This window comes from Doryrhamphus excisus, linkage group LG4 (assembly GCF_037039965.1).
Source record: "Doryrhamphus excisus strain RoL-2023G ecotype Guam linkage group LG4, RoL_Dexc_Guam_v1.1, whole genome shotgun sequence".
Lineage (NCBI taxonomy): Eukaryota > Metazoa > Chordata > Actinopteri > Syngnathiformes > Syngnathidae > Doryrhamphus > Doryrhamphus excisus.
Genome location: NC_136360.1, coordinates 10,749,899 through 10,773,031, shown reverse-complemented (window position 1 = coordinate 10,773,031; position 23,133 = coordinate 10,749,899). Strand labels below are relative to the sequence as shown.

Below are 23,133 nucleotides of genomic sequence, written 5' to 3'. Positions count from 1 at the left end.
TTGTTTGTGTACCTGCAATCTGAGGCATGCTACTTAAAAAGCTGTTGCCTTACGCGCATGCGCAGTCCTATGGCGCCCGTTAGCTAGCTGTCAAAAGTTTTTTTTCTTCTTCTCCTCCTACTTCTCCCTAATAGCTAGCCATGGAGCCCGCTCTGCCCCACCGCCAGCTTCATACATGTCTACACTGAGGTAAGGAGGAACTTGAACTTTGTGGAAAGTGAGCCAAACAATCGGAAAATATTTTCCAAAGTGTGTTATTAAGGACAACTTCAGCTCGAATGCGGCCAAAAAGTTGCTAACCGTCTCGTGAACTTGCCACCGAGCTAGCAACACGCCCCTGCTTTGTTTTTAATCTGTACTTTTAAACAATAACTTTTACTTTACGTTTGACAGGTCCAAGTAAAAGTCCACTCAACCATTTGCCGTTCCAGAGGTGTAGAACATTTGGGTTTTTAAAGTACATGTACTCCAGCGTTGCTAGGGGCAACCACGTGATGGAGTGTCAATCACAACAATGTCCGTGACAGAGCCCTTGAACGCATCTGACGATGACCTACTATGTATTAATGTTCGTCATGTAATCATTTATGCTTTTTATTCACGGATAAGCCGGATAAAATATGGATAAACACAATAAACATTTGTCAGTACAGGGACAGCCGCACAAAGCATTTGCTCCTCAATTCGGTGTATTGTGTGTTAGCCACATATAAATCAGTAACCACTATTTACAGTAGCCATGTTTTAAGGGTGTTTTTGTTTTATCTCTATCCCCTTGGTTCCAGCATGCTGTTGAGTCATGAGCAGCCTTCATGAAAGTTGAGGTGTTCAGGGGTTGTTCTCGGCTCGGAAATTCCAACTTCTGACTGTAGACTGCAGACTGTTTTAAGCACCATGATCTCCACGATCAACCGCCTCCAAGACGCCCTAAGCGATGCTGGCCAAAGCTCCCTTCAACTGCCACAGATTGCCGTTGTGGGTAGCCAGAGCTGTGGGAAGAGCTCCGTCCTGGAGAACTTTGTGGGCAGGTAAGGTTTCTTTGGATGACATAGGCACTGAGGGTCTCCTACCTTTTTTTCCATGATGAGATGACAGTGTATAATATAATATGAGGCACCAACTGTTATCATCTGGCATCGACTGCAGTTCGCATCATGGGGAAAGGTTCAAGTTTAAGCAAAAGTGTCACTTCTCAAATATTTAAAAAATGTCATCCCTCAGATATTTTCAAAGTGACAAAGGACTTGAATGTGCGCTAGGCTAGAAATGATGTGCACTTTTTATTGCTATGTCTCCCATGTCCCCAACAAAGGGTCCACTTTATCTTTGTCGTCAACTTTGAAAATATCTGAGGAGTGACACTTTGAAAATACTTGAGGGGTGAGATACTTACAAAACTTTTTTCCCACCAGGGGGAAGTGTGAGTGTGGGGAAGGGTGGCTCTCAAGTCATTTATCAGAGTCCCTCGACATGTCAACATGGCAGCATTTAAACCTGTGATGATGATACTGGTTTTATTGTTTCCATATGGAAAAGGGTCAGTCAGCCCAAGACAGGAGAGAAATAAGGAGTTGAGTAATTTTATACTGCACTAATCGTCACATCGTGTGATTCACAGTACACAGCAGAATAACATAATAAAATGGCAGAAGTCACCAATTCACCTCTCAGTTGGTGTAATAGTACAGCTGCTTCATTCAAAGACAGAGGATACAATTTAGATCCCAACCCCAGACATTTTTTTTCATTCATTCATTTATTTTCTATACCGCTTATCCTCACAAGGGTCGTGGGCGTGCTGGAGCTGTCTTTGGGCGAGAGTCAGGGTACACCTTGGACTGGTCACCAGCCAATCACAGGGCACATATAGACAAACAACCATTCACACTCACATTCATATCTATGGACAATTTGGAGTCGCCAATTGACCTAGCATGTTTTTGGAATGTGGGAGGAAACCAGTTGATGTCCGAGGGTGCAATCGAACTCTGGTCTCCTAGCTGTGTGGCCTGCGAGCTAACCACAGGGCAGCCTTATTTTGCAATAAAAATAAAGGCCAACTTAGTCAGGGGCGTCCCTGATGCCATACTGTACAGTATATATTGTGATCTTTTTATTTGGAGTTGTGCCGTGAGATACCTTTAAAATATGTGCCTTGGCTTTATGAATGGGGGAAATGCGAGTTTAGTGAGTTACAGGAGAAACCTGTCCCTGTAGACCAAATAGGAATTGTTTCCAACAACACATGTAGGGCTTTTTATACTGGCCTTCCTTCCTGAGTGCGCTTTGATATTTTCAGTTTCTTTGTCTTCACTGATTGCATAGTGTGTTATGACACCCAAGCTCAGTTCAGGCTTAGTGCCAGCGATGTGATCTGGAGCAGGATGCGCTTTAAAAAACAAACCCGAGGTATGATTTATATGGGAAAGGATATGATTTTCTGGTGACACTTTCTATAGTATCAGCAATAAGAGTTTCCTGTAAACAGAAGTTTTGTAAAGTGTCACCACGGTTGATACTCCAGGCAGAAATGCGCATCTTTTGTGTTTGTGTTGAGGCATGTGTGTGTGTCCTTCTCCTTTTCAATATGTTTTCTTCGACAGAGACTTCCTTCCCCGTGGTTCAGGAATTGTCACTCGCAGACCTTTAATCTTGCAGCTGCACCATGCTGATGCCGGTGAGCAATACTTCTGAATCAGCCATGCATGCATCTTGTCCTTAGACCATTCCTTTTCAACTTGTGGCCGGTGGGCCAGCACCAGCTCGCAGATGATATCAGACAGGTTTGCAAAAGTCTCTTCACTTGACACAAATCACTGCAAATAATCAAAAACCAAAATCCATCAAAAATGTCTGCTTCTGTGAAACATATGTGGTGGTGTGAAAATGTATTACAAACGCTTGATGGTGGTCCCATTGTTGGCCACACAGTCAGGAGTTTGGGAAGACCTGGGGCCTTTTCCCCAGGTACCCCGTTTTTCCTCCCACATTCCAAAAAATCCTTGTTAGATAAATTTGTAACTCCAAATTGTCCATAGGTGTGAATGTGAGTGTGAATGGTTGTTTGTCTATATGTGCCCTGCAATTGACTGGCGACCAGTCCAGGGTGTACCCCGCCTCTCGCCCAAATTCTGTTGGGATAGGCTCCAGCACCCCCTGAGACCATAATGAGGATAAGCAGCATAGAACATGAATGGATGGATGGATGGATGCATGCATGATGTTCAATGTTAGAGGAAAGGACAATCGCTCTTGAAGATTCCTAATTTTGTGAAAATGTTAACACTGCTGAACATCTCCAAAGCCTCCACAAGATGGCAAAACTGAGAAGAGTTTGGCCTTCTGTGCAGCAGCATTCTCAACTGACATGTTAGCATTCTCTTCCCTCGATTATTAAACCACAAAAACAATGTTCATCGCAGGCTACATCTTGTATTCAAATTATCTGATGTGCTTTTTGGCCTGGCTTCGTAGAGTACGGTGAATTTCTACACTGCCGCGGAAAGAAGTTCACTGACTTTGAGGAGATCCGCCAGGAAATAGAGGCCGAAACCCGCCGAATCACCGGATCCAATAAAGGCATCTCTCCCATCCCCATTAACCTGCGGATTTATTCCCCCAATGGTAACTTGTGTACCTTCCTTTTAATACATTTACTGTCAAACCCATCTATATGTTAATGTCATTTTTTGTGCAGTGCTCAACCTGACTCTTGTGGACCTGCCGGGCATCACCAAGGTGCCTGTGGGTGACCAGCCACGAGACATTGAATACCAAATACGAGACATGATCATGCAGTACATCTGTCAGAAAAACTGCCTCATCCTAGCCGTGACGCCCGCCAACACGGACCTGGCCAACTCGGATGCCCTCAAACTGGCCAAAGATGTTGACCCGCAAGGTGAGGTGATTACAGTTAAGCTATGTCAGTCGCAGCTTTTAGAGTCTCATTTCACTGCACTTTCTAGGTCAGCGCACAATAGGCGTGATCACCATGCTGGACCTGATGGATAAAGGAACAGATGCAAGGGAAATACTAGAGAACAGGCTGCTTCCACTACGAAGAGGTGGGTGTGTGTTTACATGTGATGAGACAAGGCTTTAACAGTGAAGCACTACCAGGTGCAGGCTCATTCATGCTTCTTCCGAAAAGCTAATGCATTATCCATGGAAGAGCCCCTGAAGTCAGCTGCACAGAGACAAAACTTAGTTATGCGCTTCCATCTATTATTTTCTAGAAATAGCTGACTTTGCCGTGCTTGTTTGACCCTGTTAAAAGCATTCTTCCCAAAGGAAATTATGTGAAAGTGAAATCAGAATCAAGTGAAATGATCTATTCCAGGCTCAAACTGTCGGCATTTTAAAACCTTTAACTGTACAGACAATGTTGTAAGTTAATATTTTGAATTGTCATATGAGAAATGTACCACTGTTGAATAAAACTAAAGTAAAACTACTCACACTTTGAACACATGGTGATTAATCATGGTTAATTAATTTAAAAACTGGTTAATTTGATGAACATTTATATGTACAATTGTATTGTTTTTCTCGATGGCTATCATCAAGTTTCGTCTTTGCGATCATTGGGATCCTACTGTAGTGGCATCACAAAATACACAGGAAAGCGAAAAAAAGTAAACCACACACTTTTTGGGGTGAATTTAACTTTTACCAGTATATAAGTTGTATTTTTGCACCAAGAGCCGGAGATTTTAAATTTGATCATAAAAAAAATTAGCTGCTGTAATTGGTCCCCTTTCTGCACACTATTTATTCAGTATTGTGTTGTTGCTTGAACAGGCTATTAATAAACAATCAATTCTGCTGTATGTTCATAATGAAACCAAAAAAATTAAAATCCAGAATCACACGCTACTTCACTTCCTCACACCGATCACATTCACTTCCTTTTCCTCCCCAAGGTTACATTGGGCTGGTGAACCGCAGCCAGAAGGACATCGACGGGAAAAAGGATATACAGGCAGCCCTGATTGCGGAGAAGAACTTCTTCCTGTCCCACCCGTCTTACAGAGACATGTCCAACAGAATGGGCACGCCATATTTACAGAGGAGACTCAACCAGGTGAAAGAAGTGCAGAGTGTCATGTTGTGTGAATTTTCGCTCAATGGTGTTTGTTTACAGCAACTGACAAAGCACATCCGGGACAGTCTGCCTGCGCTGCACAGTCAGCTGCAGTGCCAGCTTGCCTCCATCAGTAAAGAAGTTGAAACATATAAACTATATGATAGTGACGATGCCATTGGCAGGACAAAGGCACTCATCAAGTCAGTCTCTCACTTCTGTCTGTCTTGATTATGTTTTTATGGGGTACTACTCCCAATACTTTTTTATCTTTGCAGACTCGTGCAGCACCTGGCTGGAGATGTTGAGAAGCTCATCGAGGGCTCAGCAGACGAAGTCGACACAGTGAGCCTCTCAGGTGGTGCGAGGATCAACCGAATCTTCCATGAGCGCTTCCCATATGAACTCCTTAAGGTATGTTTTTTGATTTGTGTTACAGTTTTTCATCATGGGTCACTTTGCTGCTTTTTGACGTAAACCACTACTCACGAAACCCCACTGACACCCCTTAATTTAAGTTGGGGTCACAACCCGCTCTGCGTATTTTTAGTCTGTACGTATTCCATGGTCGTCACATTTTTCTGAAAATATTGGTAGAGAATGGCAAGAGCAGGGAGGGAACACGTCACTCGCACGTTTGCGGGAGTTGTAAGTACATGTTCCGCGCGCCACGCCTGGCTGTGAGCAGTTGCATGCATCATACGTTGCACACATGGTGAGTTTTACATGCTTACAGTGTGCTGACAATGTAAGAGCTCCATGCAATTGTCACATCATTGTACTTACACATGCTGGGGGGGTCTGCACCGTCTTCTTTTTTCTCAATTCTCGCATCATCTTCACCACCATTGTGAAAAGTGCTACATCGTGCCTGCGTGAACCCAGATCCGCACGGAGGCGGTACTCACCACATATGGATACACGTAAACAGCATGCACGTACAAGTATGGCGGGTTGTGAACCCCGCTCTACTGCTCCTCCCAAAACTTCTTTAAACTCTTCTTACAATAACAAATATACTATGACGGTGGATGGGTCATAATGACGAATTGATGTTTTATATCAGTCAGAAGTCACTCAAAATCAACAGGGTTCTTGCTTTAATTAGATCCTTTAGGAGAGTTCCTGGGTTCCAATCTCCACATGTAAGCATCATTGGTATTCGTCAGGAAGGGCATCCGGAATATAAAGTGTTCAAGCCAAAATCAGGATGTGGATCAAAAGGTCTGCTGTGGCGACTCCGAAATGAAGAAAAAGCTGAAAGAAACAAACAAAAAGGAGAGTTTGTATTAGCCTATAATGAGTCATCTGACCTGCTTCAACCCCCCAGCAAACTGGGCCATCAGCCAGGCTTTAGTGTTTGTATGTGCTATCACTTCACAAAATGACGCTTGTATTACTATGTTATCTTGAACAACTGCATTAAGTATATGACACTGTTGTGCATGTGTGTGTGTGTCATGTGGAGCCCAGGCTTACCTCTTTCATGCGTGTATTACATATTGGCTGTGTTGTTTGTGTGACAGATGAAGTGTGATGAAAGCAAGCTGCGGCAGGAGATTGCCTATGCCATCAGGAACATCCATGGTGTCAGGTGGTTGCATCATTTATGATTGCTGTAATTATTTTCTGACTTTGAATTGACTTTCCGCCCTTCCCGGTCTGCTATAGGACAGGTCTGTTCACCCCCGACATGGCTTTTCAGGCCATTGTGAAGAAGCAGATCTCGCAGCTGAAAGTGCCATGTTTTGAATTTGTTGACATGGTCAGTAAAGAACTGGTGTCCACCGTGTATGAGTGCATCAATAAGGTACGAGTCATCACCGGTACCACCATAGATCAGAAGGCCCTGCGCCAGTATTGCCCAAATTAAACAGACTTCTCCCTAAAGCTCAGCTCCTTTCCCAAACTACGAGATGAAATTGAGCGAATTGTCACAACTGAAATTGGAGAACAAGAGAGCACATGCCGCAATCAGGTCAGTCACGCAACACACATTTGGACGCATACATTTGTTTTTCATTACTAGATAGCTTGACTTTTTTTAAAACTGTTTTTCCTTCAACTTAATGTATATCTCCTCTCCCTCAGATCTCTCTGCTCATCGACATGCAGCTTGCTTACATTAATACCAACCATGAAGATTTCATTGGCTTTGCTCAGTGAGTAAACACTCTTCCCACGTACAGTAGAAGAGCATTAAAAGCGGTAGAATAAAAACCTTTGTGTTTCTTAGTGCTCAGAACACATGCAATCGAAGTGATAACAAGACTGTTGCAGGCAGTGGACCACAACAGGTGAGAATTCAGTAAACATATCCGTTTCCGACAATAGAGTTTGCATGTTTTGATGATATGACACTTCACAGTTGTCTGCAGGATATTTTTTTCAATTAACGGATCAAGCTTTTCTACCCTCTTACCTTCCCTTCCCTTGTTAGCGACACTGTTGGTTAAATGTTACATGATCACAATCATGAACCAAAAGTGTTGATATGAGCAGGCACTTTATTTTTTGTGTTTCCCTCCAGGGCGTGGCCCCTCCCTCGAGTCTAATAGTAGGATACCTATCTCTTTAAGCCTCTACTGGACATATGTGTGCACAGGATTCTGGGCCAGCATGACGGTTGCACTGGTGCACACTCACAAAAATGGCTTGTGCGGCTTCATTAATTGTGCTTTTTTTTTGTTGCCGTCTGTGTACGCTACTAATGTTGACCTTTCTTCTGCACTTTAGTTCTTCGTTCCATCTATTCATCATCTCCTCTTGCCTTTTCTGACTTTAAGTTTGTGTTAAGCGCCACAATCTGTCCTGGGAAATGGCTGTTCCCATCTTTTTACCCTGTCAGTTTTCACAACTTTTGCTCTATGTTTACCAGTAGGGTCCTTTATCACGAACACCCTGCTTTACCACCTCATAGTCCACAACACTGATCTTCTAAGAACTCTGCGTTTGCTTCTTATGCAGGTTATACACAGAGGCTGGCTCACTGTCACAAACATTAGCATCATTGCCAAGGACTACTGGTTTGTTCTCACTGCCGAGAGCCTCTGCTGGTTCAAGGATGATGAGGTGAGACCTTCACACTGTATATCTTATAAAAGTTAATAAATTAACACAACAGCATTACATCAAATGTTAATATTTTTATTAAAACAGCTCAGCTCAAAACACATTGCATGCCATAGGATTGTAGTGCAGTGGAGGTATGCTCCATTGTCTGTTGCCAGGCACATTTTGGTGGATTGGAGCAGACGGTCTTGGTGTCAGTGGGGCTGCCATCTGTCTGCCTGTCTGTGCCTGCTGTACAGGAGCAGAAGGTCTGCACAGCAAGTGTAGACAGGCAGACACACCACAACAGTCTGGTCACAACTGACGTCATGGGAAGATGTGCAGGACAATTAAAAAGGCACCTCAGTTGTAATGTTAACGTTTGTGATGCTTGGTTGAGAGATACAATAAGAGTTAAGCATAGCTAAACATTAATTATGGAAGCTTGCCTTTGCACTAGCAAAGCCCGTGTTAGTCTTCTTCCTCTTCCACCTGGGCCTGCCACTTGCATCCCCGTCACTCAATACTCCTCCCCTTTTGGTCTCAACCCTCCATTCACTCTTCCCCTTACTCCCCCTCTTTTTCCTCCTCTGGGATTTCAAGCATTTGGAATGGCTCACTTTGACACAGCTGGAGTTGCCCCAATCCAAACAAAGACCAGCAAACACACACACATGTGCACACACAGAGGACAGACTTGTATATACAGTATACAGTACACTTGCACAGCCTGATGTAAACAAACTGGCATGCAAATAGCGCAGAAAAACATACACTCATTTGGACACACACATGGTTGCTTTTGAGATAAGCACTGAACGTTCCCAGACGCAGCAGCCTCGGGCATGCTTATTCTATACACACACACGCTTGTCATCTTTTTACTTAGTGTTTACAACTTTCACATAGGCGAACATGCAAGGATTTAACAATGGTGTCACCTAAGCATTTTTACGTAGGGTTTATCTGGGTTTTAAGCACTGGAATACTTGAACACGTTTTCAGTCATCCACTTTATTGCTGTGGATCAGATCTGACATTCCCAAATGTGCGTGTGTGTGTGCGTGCACATGCATAGAAGCCAAGCGTCTGCTTCTTCTCTTGCTACTCTCACATTTCCGCCCACACTACCTCCACAGACATTTTTCCTTCTACTCTAGTTGCCTCCCTGCCTAACTTCTTTGATTTTATGTGCTATTTCTTTTCCTCACTCTTCCTCCCAGCTTTCTCTCTCCTCCTCTCTGTGGTTGGCAGTCTCCCTGGGACTTTGCACATTCCTGGCTGGAAAATGTGAAACGTTCTCCAAACACCAGCTTCCAAGAGCTTGCCCAGAGAAATCCCACATGACTCTTTCACCCCCTCCTTTTCCTACCTTTTCCATCCCTTGTCTCACCATACTCCATGCCTTTTTTTCCCCTGGATTACAACCATTTCTCTCATCCCGTATCGCAGCGACCACTCTTATCTCCACTGTGCACTGAGCAAATAGACATTCCTTCACCCTCCTCAGCCGCCAGACCTCTTGCAGCCCCTCTTGAGGATAAACAGATGTCTAACTAATGCTTACACTTAATCTACACACCTATGTGTGTATAAGTGCTCATGTGTATGAGTGTGTACGTGAGGCCTGCTTCATATCTCACATCCATTAAGACACTGCTTAACACACAGCAAGCCTGATGTATGATACTATACTACGATACCAACACCACTAGATTTAAGACTCACACACAAACACACACACACACACACACCCTTGTGACTATGTCCAAAAGCAGAGCCAAGATGTCTGCAAACACAAGTGGTCATTATGTAGCCATGCACAAACACCCAACATGGGAGGTGGAATTTCTACAGCACATCAAGTAAAACTAATCAAAATAACAAATGTTTACACATTTACCACTCAATCTGCGGCATCTTATTGCAGTAATTAAAAGCTGCTATAAAAGCCAGCCTATGCAAAAAGTGCTTTCTTAAGCAGAGCAGAGCACATGCACGCTCTCAGGCCACCCAAGTTTTCTCGAAGCCTTTCCGTACCCAGTCTAACCAATGTGCAGACTACTGTACACCACCAAGATCCTGAACAGGTAGTCTGAACACTGGGATGACGGAGCAGGAGCCTTCTTCTCTTGCGACTCTCTCTGTGGTCTGATCCCACTAAGACTGTCTGAGGGACAGTCTGGCAAAAAAGTTTTTCTCTCCTATCTTGTCCTGTCTCTTGTGCATCGCACGTCCACTCCTCGGGGTGTTTCTTCGGCTGCATCCTGGGATAGTATCCAGTCTTGACGTGGCGCATTGACTCATTGGACTCACGGTTCCTGCCTGTGAGCTCAGGAAGCCATAAGGAAATGGAGAAAGGCAGAGCGAGCTTTAGGGAGGAAGCTAGCAGCCATATATGGCTTGACCGGGATCAACTTATGGACTTTTCCAGTCTTCCTCAACCCATTTTCCGCATCCCCTCCTGCAAAATTAACCTCTCTCTCTCCCTCTCTATCCTTCCCCTTCCTCATCTCTACTTTCTGCCTCTTGGAGCACCCTATACTCCATCCAGTCTCCTCCCCCCTCTCGTCTAAAATGATCCCAGATGTTGCTGTATGCGCGCCAATCGTTTTCTGTCATTTTTTTTATGTGCTCGGCCTCTGTTACAGGAAGTGGGCCCCTTTTTGAGGGGGAAAAAGGAAAGCGCGACAGAGGAAGAGAGTCGTAGGGTTCAGGGGAGCACAGGGACAAGGAAGACCAGATTGTTCAATCAGTGCATCTTGCATGCGCACACACAAACACACACACATACGCATACTAGTTTCAAGAAAATGTTTGTAAGACATACTTTTCTTTTCCGTGTTAGTCACACTTCCCCCAAGGCTACCTCATCAACAGCTGTACCTTCTAGAGGCCTGATGGAAGCCCCCCTTTTTTCCCCTGAAGGTTACAGAAGAGAGATGAGGGGGTGGAGGGTGGGCTTCACTCTTGGAGAAATGTTATGTTGGAGCCCAAATCTAAGTAATCACTTTCACATGTGGAACCGACCTTTTTTTTTTTAAATTTTTTCCCTCCACTTTTGTCGTTCTCCGCCAGCTATTGCATTCCTTGCTTCCACACTTCAACTGTCATGCAAATGTCCTTGGATGCGATGATGGACATGCATGATCTTGATCCCATACTAGTGTGTTAGTGGGCTTCTACATCTCACACACACCTCCCTCCATACAGCTCGCTGCCTACTTCTTCAGGACATAGCCTGTAAAATGTTTCATAGCAGGCACGTGACTATTGCTACTAAGCCCAAGAGTACATATTTTTTGTTAAAATAAAAAAAGCATGTGTGTCATATTTTAACCACGCATACCACAGTCAACTTTTATCTTTTATCATCTTTTTATTTTTTCCCTCTCCAGGAGACTGAGAAGAGGTACATGCTTCTTCTGGACAATCTGAAGATCCGTGATGTGGACAAGGGCTTCATGTCCAGCAAATTTGCCTTCGCCCTCTTCAATACAGAGTCAAGGTCTGTGCGCAAAGGCCTTTGAGTATGTGAGTCAGCAAGAGCAGGGGGGTTGGTTTGTCTTCCTGTCACCTGCTTTGTTGTTTCGGTGGAGGAAAAAAAAGGAAGATGCATTTTATTCCTTTGCTGTGACCTGACCCACTCTGCTGAGAGGATATCTTGTCTGTACCATCGGTGGCGGTTTTATTGTCTCCATGTATACAACAGACAGCAGACCGCACTGATTTGTTGCCTTTAAGTGTGTGAAACAGATGGAGTGAACATAAGAGAGGGGGAAAGAGAGTGTAATTGGAGCTGATTAGGCCCAGTGCATGTGTGTTGTGTTTATTATGCTACGTTCACACACACATTCGCATCCACATGCAGGTTTTGTGTGTGTGGACCACAGCATACCGACGGCAGGCTCATTAAGCAGCTAATCAAAGCCAGAGTGCTTGGATCACAGTTGAGGCGGCTCTTGTTTGGAAAGAATTGCTCGACTCGCCGCAGAAAAAAAGAAAGAAGAAGAACGGGAAAGGGGTTGAGGGGAGGACCAAAGCGTATCAGCAGCATCAGCCAGGAATGTGTCAAAATCTGTCCTCTGAACCCCCACCACGAGCACCACCCCGCCTTTTCCTTTGCCGACTTCTTTCTTCTTCTCTATTTTCATTAATCAGAAAAATGCCTTTTACTCTAAAGCAGCAGGGTTACTTCCAGATGTGTAAAAAAGAAACTCCTCAAGAGAAGATACAGTCAGGATGTGTGATAAATCTACACAGAGAACACTTTTCAATGTGCGCCACAATCTTGGTACACACATGTGTCCTGGTTGTAGAGTAATAGCACTGAGTATTGTCATTGTTGGCCTGCTGCCCTGACTGCTAGCCACCACACCCTGAATTATTAGCCTCACCCAGTGTTAGCTCCGGCCTATTTGGTGATCTCCCCTCATAGCTCTCTCTGTTATTCACTGCATTTGTCTCATGCATGCTCAAAGATTTCACATATTTGAGGTTCTGAGTGTGAGACGGGAACCGCAAGAGGAGTGAAGAAACAACTGAGCGATTAAACAAAAATGTCTTGCAGATGGGACGCAGATTGCTTTTTTTTGGGTTAAGTCATTGCACAGCCAAAACACTTCCATGATGATGATGATGATGATGATGATGATGATGTAGATGCAATTTAGACATTAAAATGGCAACAAAAGAGGAAAATGAAGCAGCAGCGAAAAGCAACTGCTGATGGACAATGAGACTTTTTGACCTCCGCTTTCTCATGCACGTCGACTTGGGTGTCATTCAAAGTCAATAGGACTACTACTTGCCAATTATCCTGCAATTATAGCAGAAGATTAGTTGAGAATCGCAGCCGCAAGAGAGCTCACAAGAGAGCTCTGCGACCAGAGTGGACCCAGGCCAACCTTCATGGAGTCCTGGAGCTTTGTAGGGACTATAAATTATAACACAAATGATATTTTAATTACAAAAATATCTCTGGGCCTGAGGAAGACTAGAGTTGGGGGGGGGGTGTCGTCTGCATCTTTTAATGCGTCATTTAATTTGTAGCAGTTCCTATTTGTAGTATAAAGTATCACATTTCAGCAGCTATTTTATTACAGTGAATATGGTCACAGCTTGTTTGGTGATATAGATTTGGAGGTAGTGTCATAATCTGGGGCTACATGAGTGATGCCGGCACTGGGGAGCTTTGGTTCACTAAGTGGAAACATGAATTCCAACAGTCTCAAGACCCACCCTTGTGAAACTAGGCCAAAGGGCAGTTTTCTAACCTGGCGTCCAAACATACCTTCAAGGTGACAAGTGTCTTGTTGAGGAAGGTGGTGGAGTGGCCAAGTATGTCTACTCCAGACCTGAACACAACTGAGTACCTGTGGTGCATTCTCAAGCACAAAGAAGGATGGCGGGGGAGTGCAAGTTGTCTTAACATCTAACATCCACCAGCTCCACCAGTGATGTCATCATGCAGGAGTGGAAGATGATCCAATGACAGTAATTCCATGCCCAAGAGGATTAAGGTTTATTTTCAGTGGATAGTAAATTCATACTGTTATAGAAGCTGTACAGCAATTGCCATAAAGTAGTATATCCAATTTTCAGTTTGAGGAAACGTTAGAATCTTCTAGAAACTTTTGGCCAAATTGTGTCTATCACATACAATATGTTGTTCCTAATAGTAATGTTATTTACTGTTACTTACAGGAATGTCTACAAGGACCACAGATTCCTGGAGCTGTCCTGTAACAGTCAGGAGGAGCTGGACAGCTGGAAGTCCTCAATGCTCCGGGCCGGCATCTACCCTGAGGAGGTTGCAGTGAGTACCGTCACCCCCTGTTGTCAAACCCTCTTGTGACCCCATACCTCCACCCCTATACCCTTGAGGTCCATGCACACTTTGCCTTTGCCCAATTTACTTCTCCTCTGCAAGGATCCCTACCCCTTCCATTTGTGCTGTCGTTGGCTCCTCGGCGCCGCATTCTTGCCCTGTGATGTCACTGCAATATGTGTGTGTGTTCTCGTCTGGTTCTAATCAGCAGATCTCCGTCATTTCACCCCCTTCTTCCCTTTTCTCCTGCCCACTCCCCCATATGCCTCCCCTACATTTTGCTGTCTCTATCCCCGCTAATGGCGTTCTAGTCCTCCATCAGTGCAATGGACTGTAGACAGTTCTGTGTGTGTGTGTGTGTGTGTGTCTAGGTACATACGCTTGATAACGGGGCACCGCAGAAATTCACCGACCCTCAACTGGAGCGCCAGGTGGAAACCATTCGCAACCTGGTGGTCTCTTATATGAGCATTATGCATAAGACCGTCAAGGACTTGATGCCCAAGGCCATCATGCACCTGATGATAAACAGTGTACGTCACCCACATCACACACACTTATTTGAACCAAAACCTCCATCTTCATCATGTGTCTTATCAGTCGCTATCTTAGAAATTACAGTAAAACTTGTGTTGGGTCGTACAAAACTTCATCGTCCAGGCCACTGTGATGTGTGTAGAGTATTGCGTATAGAGTATTTTTAATTCAAATGAGGAGCAACCTCAACAGGGTGTTTTAAAACAATACCTAGTGGAACTTGAGCATGTTGGCCACACAGTAAGGAGCTTGGGAAGTTGATGTTGGATATTGCCCTGTGTTTGAATCTCCATTTGGGCATCTCTATGTGGAGTTTGCATGTTGTCCCTGGAGGTTTTTTCCAGTTACAAAAGTCCAAAATGTCCAGAGGTGTGCATGTTTGTTTGTCTATATGTACCCTGCAAGTGGCTGGATGGATGGACACAGAAGTTATGCAGAGTAATCAGGCTCACATTCAAAACAATCACTCTTGAACCCGTTTTTATACTCAAGTAGCTACTTATGTGAGGCACATTTTTACGTTACACTGTCACCACTAAAGTGGTTTAGTAATTGTGTCAAATTAATCACATAGTCTTTCATAGTCAATGTTTTAACGTTTGTATTGTGTATCACACATCCTTTATTCATGTATGTTTCAGGTGTCTTATTCAGGTAACAAAAAAACATTAAATGTTTTTATTTGATATAGATTGTAAGACACTTTTACAGATAAAATACGTCACCCCTCTTCCAGGTGACCTGTTTGAATTCTAGGAATAAAATGGTGTCTATGTATCAAATGTATAGCCATTTTTTAATTTTTTTTAATTTTTACTCAATGCAGCCCACTGTTCCAAAAGTTTGCTCACCGCTGCTTTAAACCCTGGACTTAAAACCTTGAGTCAATAATGGTTTTATGGTGGCAACAGTTTGATCATGGAACAGATTAATTCCATTATCATTGAATAATAGCAAACCTCTATTATAAATATTAAAATATATAAGTATTAAATAAAATATTAAATATAGAGGCCTCTATATAGAGGCCTCTATATTTGACCTTAGAGAATGTGATCAGTTTTCCAGTGGCTCCAGAGAGTGAAAAATAGTCATATTTTCAACGGCCATTTATAATAAGTGCCGTAAACCATGGTGAAATATCATCTGACAAGAGTATAGCATGTTTGACTTGTGGCATCTGTTTATAATCCCTCTGGCTAGGTGAAAGAGTTCATTAGCTCGGAGCTCCTGGCCCAGCTCTACGCTGTGGGAGACTGCTCGGCGCTGATGGATGAGTCACCCGAGCAGCGTCAGCGTCGGCAGAAAGTGCTCAGTATACACGCCGCCCTGAAGGCGGCGCTCACCATAATCGGGGAGATCTCCACCTCGAATCACTCCTCCCCATTGAACCACTCTCAATCTCGGACGCAATCCTGCAGGTATGCACCATCCTGCACTAATATCAAGATGAGACTGCAGAATCACCCCCGTCTCCACCATGCAGCACAACGCTCCCTAAAAAGGTGACCGCCAGCAAGTCTCGAACCCGTGGCCGCGCTCCACCCATTCCCATTCATGCCGACCCGTCCGGCCGCGGCCCAGCTTGCGTGCCCAGGTAGAAGCCCGCAGGGCTTATGGGTGCACGCCGTTGTTATTTGAGCTGGGTGGGGGTCTGCTGCAAAATGTGTTTCTCATATTGGCTGTTGGAGCAGACTGGATCCTTTTCTCTCTCTCTCGCTCTCTGCATGCGTTCTACTGGAGCCAGAGACAACAGGCCTGTCAAGCTGTCGTCTTTCGCTCTCAAACGCCCCCAGTGCGTTTGTTTTATTGCCGTCCCTCCACGATTTCCCTCATGCAATGGCTGTTATTTTTCTTTCCTCCCTCTCTCCTCTTTGTCTTGTACATTTCTTCACTCTGGTTCCTCCCCTGCTTTTGGCCTGTCTCTCCCTTTTTGCCCTGCCTCATTTCCTCTGTGCTCTCCAATGGTTTTTAGGTTCTTTCCCACTCACGGTCCACTTCTTTTGGTTTCCCCTCTACCTTATTCATCTTCTTACCGTATAGATGTACACTGCAAACGTATGCCGTACTTGCAACTCTTCGCAAATAAAATGGCGTTTGAAAACACATGCTTTCTACTAACAGTCACTCACTTTTCCTCCCTCCTCCTCTTAACCCTGCTAATGCTATTGATAGAATATCCTGCCCTGCTACTTGCTGGTCCAACTGAAATTAAGCAGAGTGGGTTTCTCACTTCTGCTGATGTGCATATTAAAAACCATGCATGACCGATTGAACTATCTCTCTGCATTACCAAACTGTGGATGTCCATGACAACTACATACTGTATGAAGATCATTACAATGTCAATGACTGAAAAAAGGCCCACACTTGACTCCATATGTGCACTGGGTTGTCTGTCCCCTTTTGTCAATGTACTAAAATGCAGCTGCTGATTTTAACAGTTCACATGTTCATTGTGTTTGTAGTTAGAACAACCAAGCATATGTTTGCTTTGTATTGCAGCCATACTTTCAGCTCATTTCATGCCAACTAATCATTTTGTCACGAGCCTGTCCTTTTCTGTACTTTAATAACCAGATGCTATTCAGAATTTTTCATCTATGATTTTGATTATTGTCCCCAGGAGGCCTGCTCCAGCCATCCCAGCAAGCACCAAATAGGAAGACATGGTGCTGATCCATCTGCCTCCCCTTGCCTCGCCTCACCCCACAGCAGTCGTGAGCTTGTTTTGTTCATACTGGCGTTGGCCGCAGTCGCAGGAATGTGCTCGGCTGACTGCTGACTTTCCTCAAGTGCCTGTGTAAATATAAATAACAGCTATTCTACGAAACACTATTTTTTACATCTTTTTTTAAAAATAAAGAGGGTGTTTTATTTTTTAATAATGGCCGTCTTTAATTTGGAAAAAAAAATAAACTTCAGCCGTGGTGAATTTCAAACTATCATCAAAATTGTTAGATTGTTGTTTTACACTGATGGGCAACAGCATTAGGTACACACATGCTGAGAGCAGCTGTTTACGTGAGAAAAGCACTATTCATTTAAAACAAAAGATGTCCATTGGCATACATGGTGGTTGTCGACAACTAAGCAAGTCGTAGGTGTGGAATGCAGTAAAACTGAAGGCTGTATGTAAGTTTTGCCACAGTTAAATAGGCACAGAAGAAGTTAACTGGTAAATAAAGTTACCCATAATAATAATAAGCAACCAGTAACAGTTGTGGACCAGTGCAAACTACAACCACAGTAATAATCACAAATATTGTTTCAGCTCATTGGATATTTAATGCCGCCTAATTGTGAAAGTGTACCAGATGTTGTGGTTGGTGAGTGTATATAAAATGAATAGCTGCTGAGAATACAGTACGTGAGTATGTGAGAATACACACGTACGCAGACGGACAGAATATTTAAAAGTAACGTCATTGTGTTTTATATTATATGATATATTATATTATATATTGCCATATTAATATATGGCAGGATCGTGCTGCCCTCTACAGGTCAAAACGCTTAACGTCAGAACTACTGGTTCCACAAGTTACAGGACACTCAGCGTCGTTGGAAAAAGGTTTCCCTCACCTTAATAGTGAAAACAAATTAACTGACCAAACTGTAGTAATCCCCATGTTTTATTACACAATGTACATCGTGTTTTTTTAAACTCAAAAATCCATGAATTGTATTAAAAATCTTCAGGTGACGTTGATGTCATTGCAGTCAACATTACAAACACTAATTGATTTAAAAACACATGCACAGCATTAGTGCATTGTTTTACTACGTTTAACTAGTGATGTAAAATATTGAAATAGCAGTTACAACAAACAAAAAAACAAAAACTAAAGGTAAATAACAGGTTGTCCAAAAGTGGACCATTATTTAAAAAGGTTCTGCTGCTAAAACACTCTACTGTGGATTGACAGCAAATGTGTCCATTTAATGGTACACCTGCACAATCTCATGAAACACAATACATAAATTCTGCCTTCAAATTAAAACAAAATATTTATTATTGTGATTAGCTGATTGTAATATTTGAAATATCTTTTAGTGACACAGTTAATTTCTACAGCAGTGAGCGTAAAACACCATTACCTTTAAGTGATGTTGGTGCTCATTATAGATAGTGCAGGTGTACCTAATGAAGTGTCCAGTGCATATACGTTATGTGCTTCACTCAGGTCTTCAGTGAAGGAAGCAGCTGAGGTCCTCATGGATCTCCGCCTCATCCCAGGGTCCGTGGATGTTGTCCTTGTGCCTCTGTAGCCACACTAGCAGCGCTGGACAAAGCAGTGTAACGCTCAGAACTGCCAGGGCCAAAAGCACGGCTCCGCCGGGCGATTGCGACGCCATGCCGCTCATGGCCACCATACACACCCCGACACATGCGCTAGTGAAGTGGCATGGGGCATTGTCCCTCATCCTCATCAGCAGGCAGGGCCACAGAGCAAAGATTAGCAGGGCACAGCTGAGCATGGCAAAGGTGTGGAGGGCTCCCGGGAGCCTGGAGGCCAGGCAGACCGACGCAAAGAGCGCCGCGTTCAAAGACAAGCTCCCAGGTGGAGATGGATGGGCGTAAGGGAACGACACTAGGTGGGCCAGCAGCATGACTGCTGACATGGCATACACCGTGTCTGTACTCACTGACTCGGTTAGCGTCTTTAGCACGGGTGAGAAGCCAAAAGTGAAGGAGAGGAAGATAGTGGCGCTCTGTAAGTCCGCGAGACGACTCCGGGTCTTGCACTCCACCTGGGATGTGAGGACTTGGTACAGTCCGTAGCCCAGCAGGGCACTTGCCAAGCTGGTTCCAAGTAGTCTCTCTGGAGAAAGAAGGCCCTGAAAGGTACGTATTATGCATGAGAGAAAAAATTGTCAACTTTGTCATTGTGCAGTTAAACAGCCAATGAAATACAGTTAGCAGCATCTTACCATAAATGAAAACTTATTTATAATTTACCAGACACATAACAGTAAAGGGCAGACCAACTGCACAAGATGAGGAGATAATGTTTATTTGATTTCTATCAAATCTCAAACATACATGTTCATTTTAAATCAGTGCTTTTCAAGGGGGGGCAGGGGGGACTTTCAGTATTAGACCTGCCCACATGTATGATTTCTTGGACTTGGCATACGTACAATTTGACTCTTGAATACGCTTGTATGCTTCACGGCTTTTGTTGGGGACTTGTCCATATCCATGGGTGTGGATGTTGAGTGTGTATAGTTTTTTTCTACATGTGCCCTGCGACTGACTGTCGAGCCAGGGTGTACCTCTTCCTAAAAGTTCAGCTTGAATAGGCTCCAGCTCACCCATGACAAGAATGAGGACATGCAATATAGATAATAGATGGATATGCAGATCTCATAGTAGATACAAATAATGACTATTCACTGCAAAATACGACTAGTGTTTGCAAAAAATTGAGAACAATGAGTAGGAAAAGGCACCATGAAAGCATACCAGGGTTTTCTTAGACAATAAGCTTTACCTGCTCCATGTAGAGCCAGAGGGTGATGAAAATGGCCACACAAGACAGCTGCTGCCCCACCAGGACGGCCTCTCCCACCACAGCCCAGTAACGATACTGACGGATGCCCTCGTTCCTCCGTAACTCCTCCAGGAACCTCCGATCCACGTAATTGTCCGGATAGGGCTGGCGCTCCCACAGCACCTTCCTCCAAGGCGCGGCTGGACTCTGGGAACTGTCGGGCCCCATCACCCTGAGCCCCGACACGAAATTGAAACAAGTTACAGTAGTAGTATGTAAGTGTAAGTGCTTTTGGATTATTTTAATCTATTGCCTATTTGTAAATATTTACACGACACCTCGAGTTAAATCACACTTCCGGGTTGACTGGTTCAAACCACGCACTGAACACGTATCTGTGTTGTTGCACTACCAAAGTATACATATATACCTTAAATAATTAATAGTCAAGCAAATGGTCACAGTTCAATAACGCCTTACCTGGGGAAAACGTTGCTGAACGCCAATGCTATTCTGAAAACATGGTTGGGTTCCGAAGAGAAGGTAATCGTTTGGTACTCAGCACAGCTCACAGCGCCCCCTGGCTGTTGGCATGCAGATAAACGCTCTGATCAGCTATCACTCAAACGGGGAACAACATTATAAAAGTTTTCAGTTTTCACTGAGAAATTACAGTATTTTAATTTTATTTACCGCCCAACCACTTTTCAATAGTTTGATAATCTGGTCGACAATACTCGGGCAACATCTGGCGGAAATTCAGGCCTTCAAAAACAGCAGGTTGGTGATAATTGACACGCTATTGCTAGCTCACTAGCTACCTGGTGGGGACCCCTGATTTACATGTTTTACCCAGATGTTTTATTTCTCCTAACTTGGGACATATACGGTGATTGAAAAGTAACGCCTTATATTTAAGTAATTGTATATTATTTCTGAACTAATTCTTACAATAAATTATCCTATACATCACGGAACATACACTAAAAATGACGAACATATAACATTTGAATAAACTACGTATTGTAAACTAGGGAGCTGCTTTTCAATCATCCAATATAAATGCCAAAGGTGTATTTTGCATGTGGTGTTAAAAATGTACTATCAACTTACAAATTCGTGGAGAAAAAAAACGGTACTCCCCGTCGGGGAATCGAACCCCGGTCTCCCGCGTGACAGGCGGGGATACTCACCACTATACTAACGAGGAGCTGCTGCGACGGACTGTAATTTTCTACCCCAAAACTCTTTGATTTCCAGCGGTGGTTAATTGTAAATTGGTGGTGGTGTATTGGTGGTGCTGTGGTCTTTGACTTGTCATTCCTGCCCAGAACTTCACAGCGACAACACGGTAATGAGAGTTTTTTTTTTTGTCGTACTGATCGTTAATTTTAATGTGAAGTCTCTGAAACGATAGCGCATGTCTGAGGCACTTCTGGTCAGATCTCCTGTTGCCTAGCTTAGCTAGGCCCAGTTGTTTTAGCTAGTTGGAGCTGGTCAACACTTCGTGGGGCCAAAGTTTTGAAAAAGGAAAAAATGAAAATACAGCGATTACGGTAATACTGTCGAACGTATTCCAAGAGTGGCCTATACAGTATGTAACTACATACATACAGTAATATCACTAAATAAAAACTGTATTGATTTTGCCTTTCGGGTGAATTTACGGAACATAAAAGCTTTTAATGCATGACTCTTTCATGAACATTGACTGAAATAGCCACCGTGATATGTTATAACTCCATTGTCGACATTAGTCGATCAGAATATATTTGAAGAAAGTAAATTAAGTGATAAACTTTGCTTTTCCCATTTTACACCCATTTTTTCCTCTGCTTGATCTCATACTGACGTTTGGGTTATTGTTGTTAATTGTTAATTATTTCTATGACTTAAAAGTGGACATTTAAATTGAAACACAAACGTTTTAATAGAAAATTAAGTGTATTGACCTGGAATCGAACTATTATAATTTCACATCATTCAAAGGTGGTACTAAAACACTTTGGATGTAATATACATTTGTCCATGATTGGCGCTGTGGTCTCAAATAATATAATAAAATAAAAATAAAATAATTTGACCTGAAAATGTTCTGGGTGGAAATACAAAACGATTGTGCATTGGCCGGGAATCGAACCCGGGCCTCCCGCGTGGCAGGCGAGAATTCTACCACTGAACCACCAATGCCGATATAAAGTGAAACGTCGCTGATGCAATATATTCCTGTCCAGAGCTGGCGCTGTGTGCATCCACGACGTTGTTTCCTTTCATTGAACTTCAGCGCGTCAACACGGTAAGCTAAAAAAAAGCTTTTAAAAAAGCGAGATAAAATATTTGCTCAGTTTGGGCTGTTTTTACTAAATATAAAATCCATCATATTCCCAACTTCTGTAACCAGTGATGACTCAACAACGTAAAACTTATCTTTCTGTATCTTCCTTACTTATCCGATATATCCGGTGTTCAACACGTGTAGATTTCAGCGTATTGGAAGTATTGGTATTTTATCTTAATTGACTTAAAAATAATTCACATACTTGTTTAATCGAAGTGGCACAGACATACATCCAGGCACCTTGCCCAAAAGCATCGTCAAAGCATTTTATTTCACATATAGAATTTAACATCACTGATTATCACATTATCTGATGTAATGTCATCCTTCCACGTGAACCGGTTGAATTTGTAATAGCACATACTACTGATATTTCTTTCACGACAGAGAAAATGAAGAAGACATCAGCTGCAGAGCTGCATCGTGTTTCAGGTTAAGAGAGAAGTTCTTTAAGTCCTACTTCAACATGTTCTGCTTTTGTTCCTTTTCCTTTTAAAATTCAAGTGACTATTAATTGATACGATCTACAAGAGGGTGAGTGTCGTTTGAATACGTACTTGTGAATGAATAAAACTAGAGTTGGGCGGTATTTTTATACACCGGTATAGATTCTTCCAATGATACGAAAATGATTTATACCGGTGCAAATTAGCAGAAATAATGGACGTTCGTGGGGGGAAGTATTTACTCGGCAGACCTCCCGACTTGAACAGGTTGAAATGGTGACAAACGCCGGTGAAAGCTGACTGAATCTCCTTGTCCAGAACGTGAATAGAAGCTAGCAGGGGTTAGC

General features: G+C 43.3%; 2 protein-coding genes and 2 non-coding genes across 9 annotated transcripts; 1 reads left to right on the top strand and 3 right to left on the bottom strand.

Moving 5' to 3' along the window:
• The first annotated feature begins 68 nt into the window (after positions 1-68).
• dnm3a (dynamin 3a) lies at positions 69-17,428 on the top strand. Of its 6 annotated transcripts, XM_058072547.2 has the most exons (22): positions 69-189; positions 786-1,028; positions 2,604-2,677; positions 3,475-3,624; positions 3,698-3,901; positions 3,969-4,067; positions 4,926-5,086; positions 5,147-5,289; positions 5,365-5,500; positions 6,613-6,680; positions 6,758-6,896; positions 6,978-7,064; positions 7,178-7,248; positions 7,323-7,383; positions 7,617-7,643; positions 8,054-8,158; positions 11,536-11,645; positions 13,844-13,955; positions 14,339-14,500; positions 15,708-15,925; positions 15,991-16,101; positions 17,131-17,428. In XM_058072547.2, exons 2-22 carry the CDS (start codon positions 895-897, stop codon positions 17,165-17,167), a joined length of 2,409 nt encoding a protein of 802 aa, XP_057928530.2. In that variant the 5' UTR covers positions 69-189; positions 786-894; the 3' UTR covers positions 17,168-17,428. The 6 variants fall into 6 exon arrangements, with proteins under 6 accessions (XP_057928530.2, XP_078646240.1, XP_078646242.1 ...); XM_078790114.1 differs by lacking the exon at positions 7,617-7,643; XM_078790116.1 differs by lacking the exon at positions 15,991-16,101.
• A 701-nt stretch (positions 17,429-18,129) lies between these two features.
• Positions 18,130-20,581, bottom strand: pigc (phosphatidylinositol glycan anchor biosynthesis, class C). Its single transcript, XM_058072550.2, has 3 exons — positions 20,483-20,581; positions 20,003-20,234; positions 18,130-19,346 (listed from the first exon to the last, which is right to left on the bottom strand). The coding sequence occupies exons 2-3, from the start codon at positions 20,228-20,230 to the stop codon at positions 18,696-18,698; spliced, it is 879 nt and encodes a 292-aa protein (XP_057928533.2). The 5' UTR covers positions 20,231-20,234; positions 20,483-20,581; the 3' UTR covers positions 18,130-18,695.
• A 559-nt stretch (positions 20,582-21,140) lies between these two features.
• Positions 21,141-21,212, bottom strand: trnad-guc (transfer RNA aspartic acid (anticodon GUC)). Its single transcript has one exon. It is a non-coding gene; the product is annotated as a tRNA-Asp (tRNA).
• Positions 21,213-22,121: 909 nt separating this feature from the next.
• Positions 22,122-22,192, bottom strand: trnag-gcc (transfer RNA glycine (anticodon GCC)). The gene has a single exon. It is a non-coding gene; the product is annotated as a tRNA-Gly (tRNA).
• Between the last annotated feature and the right edge of the window lie 941 nt (positions 22,193-23,133).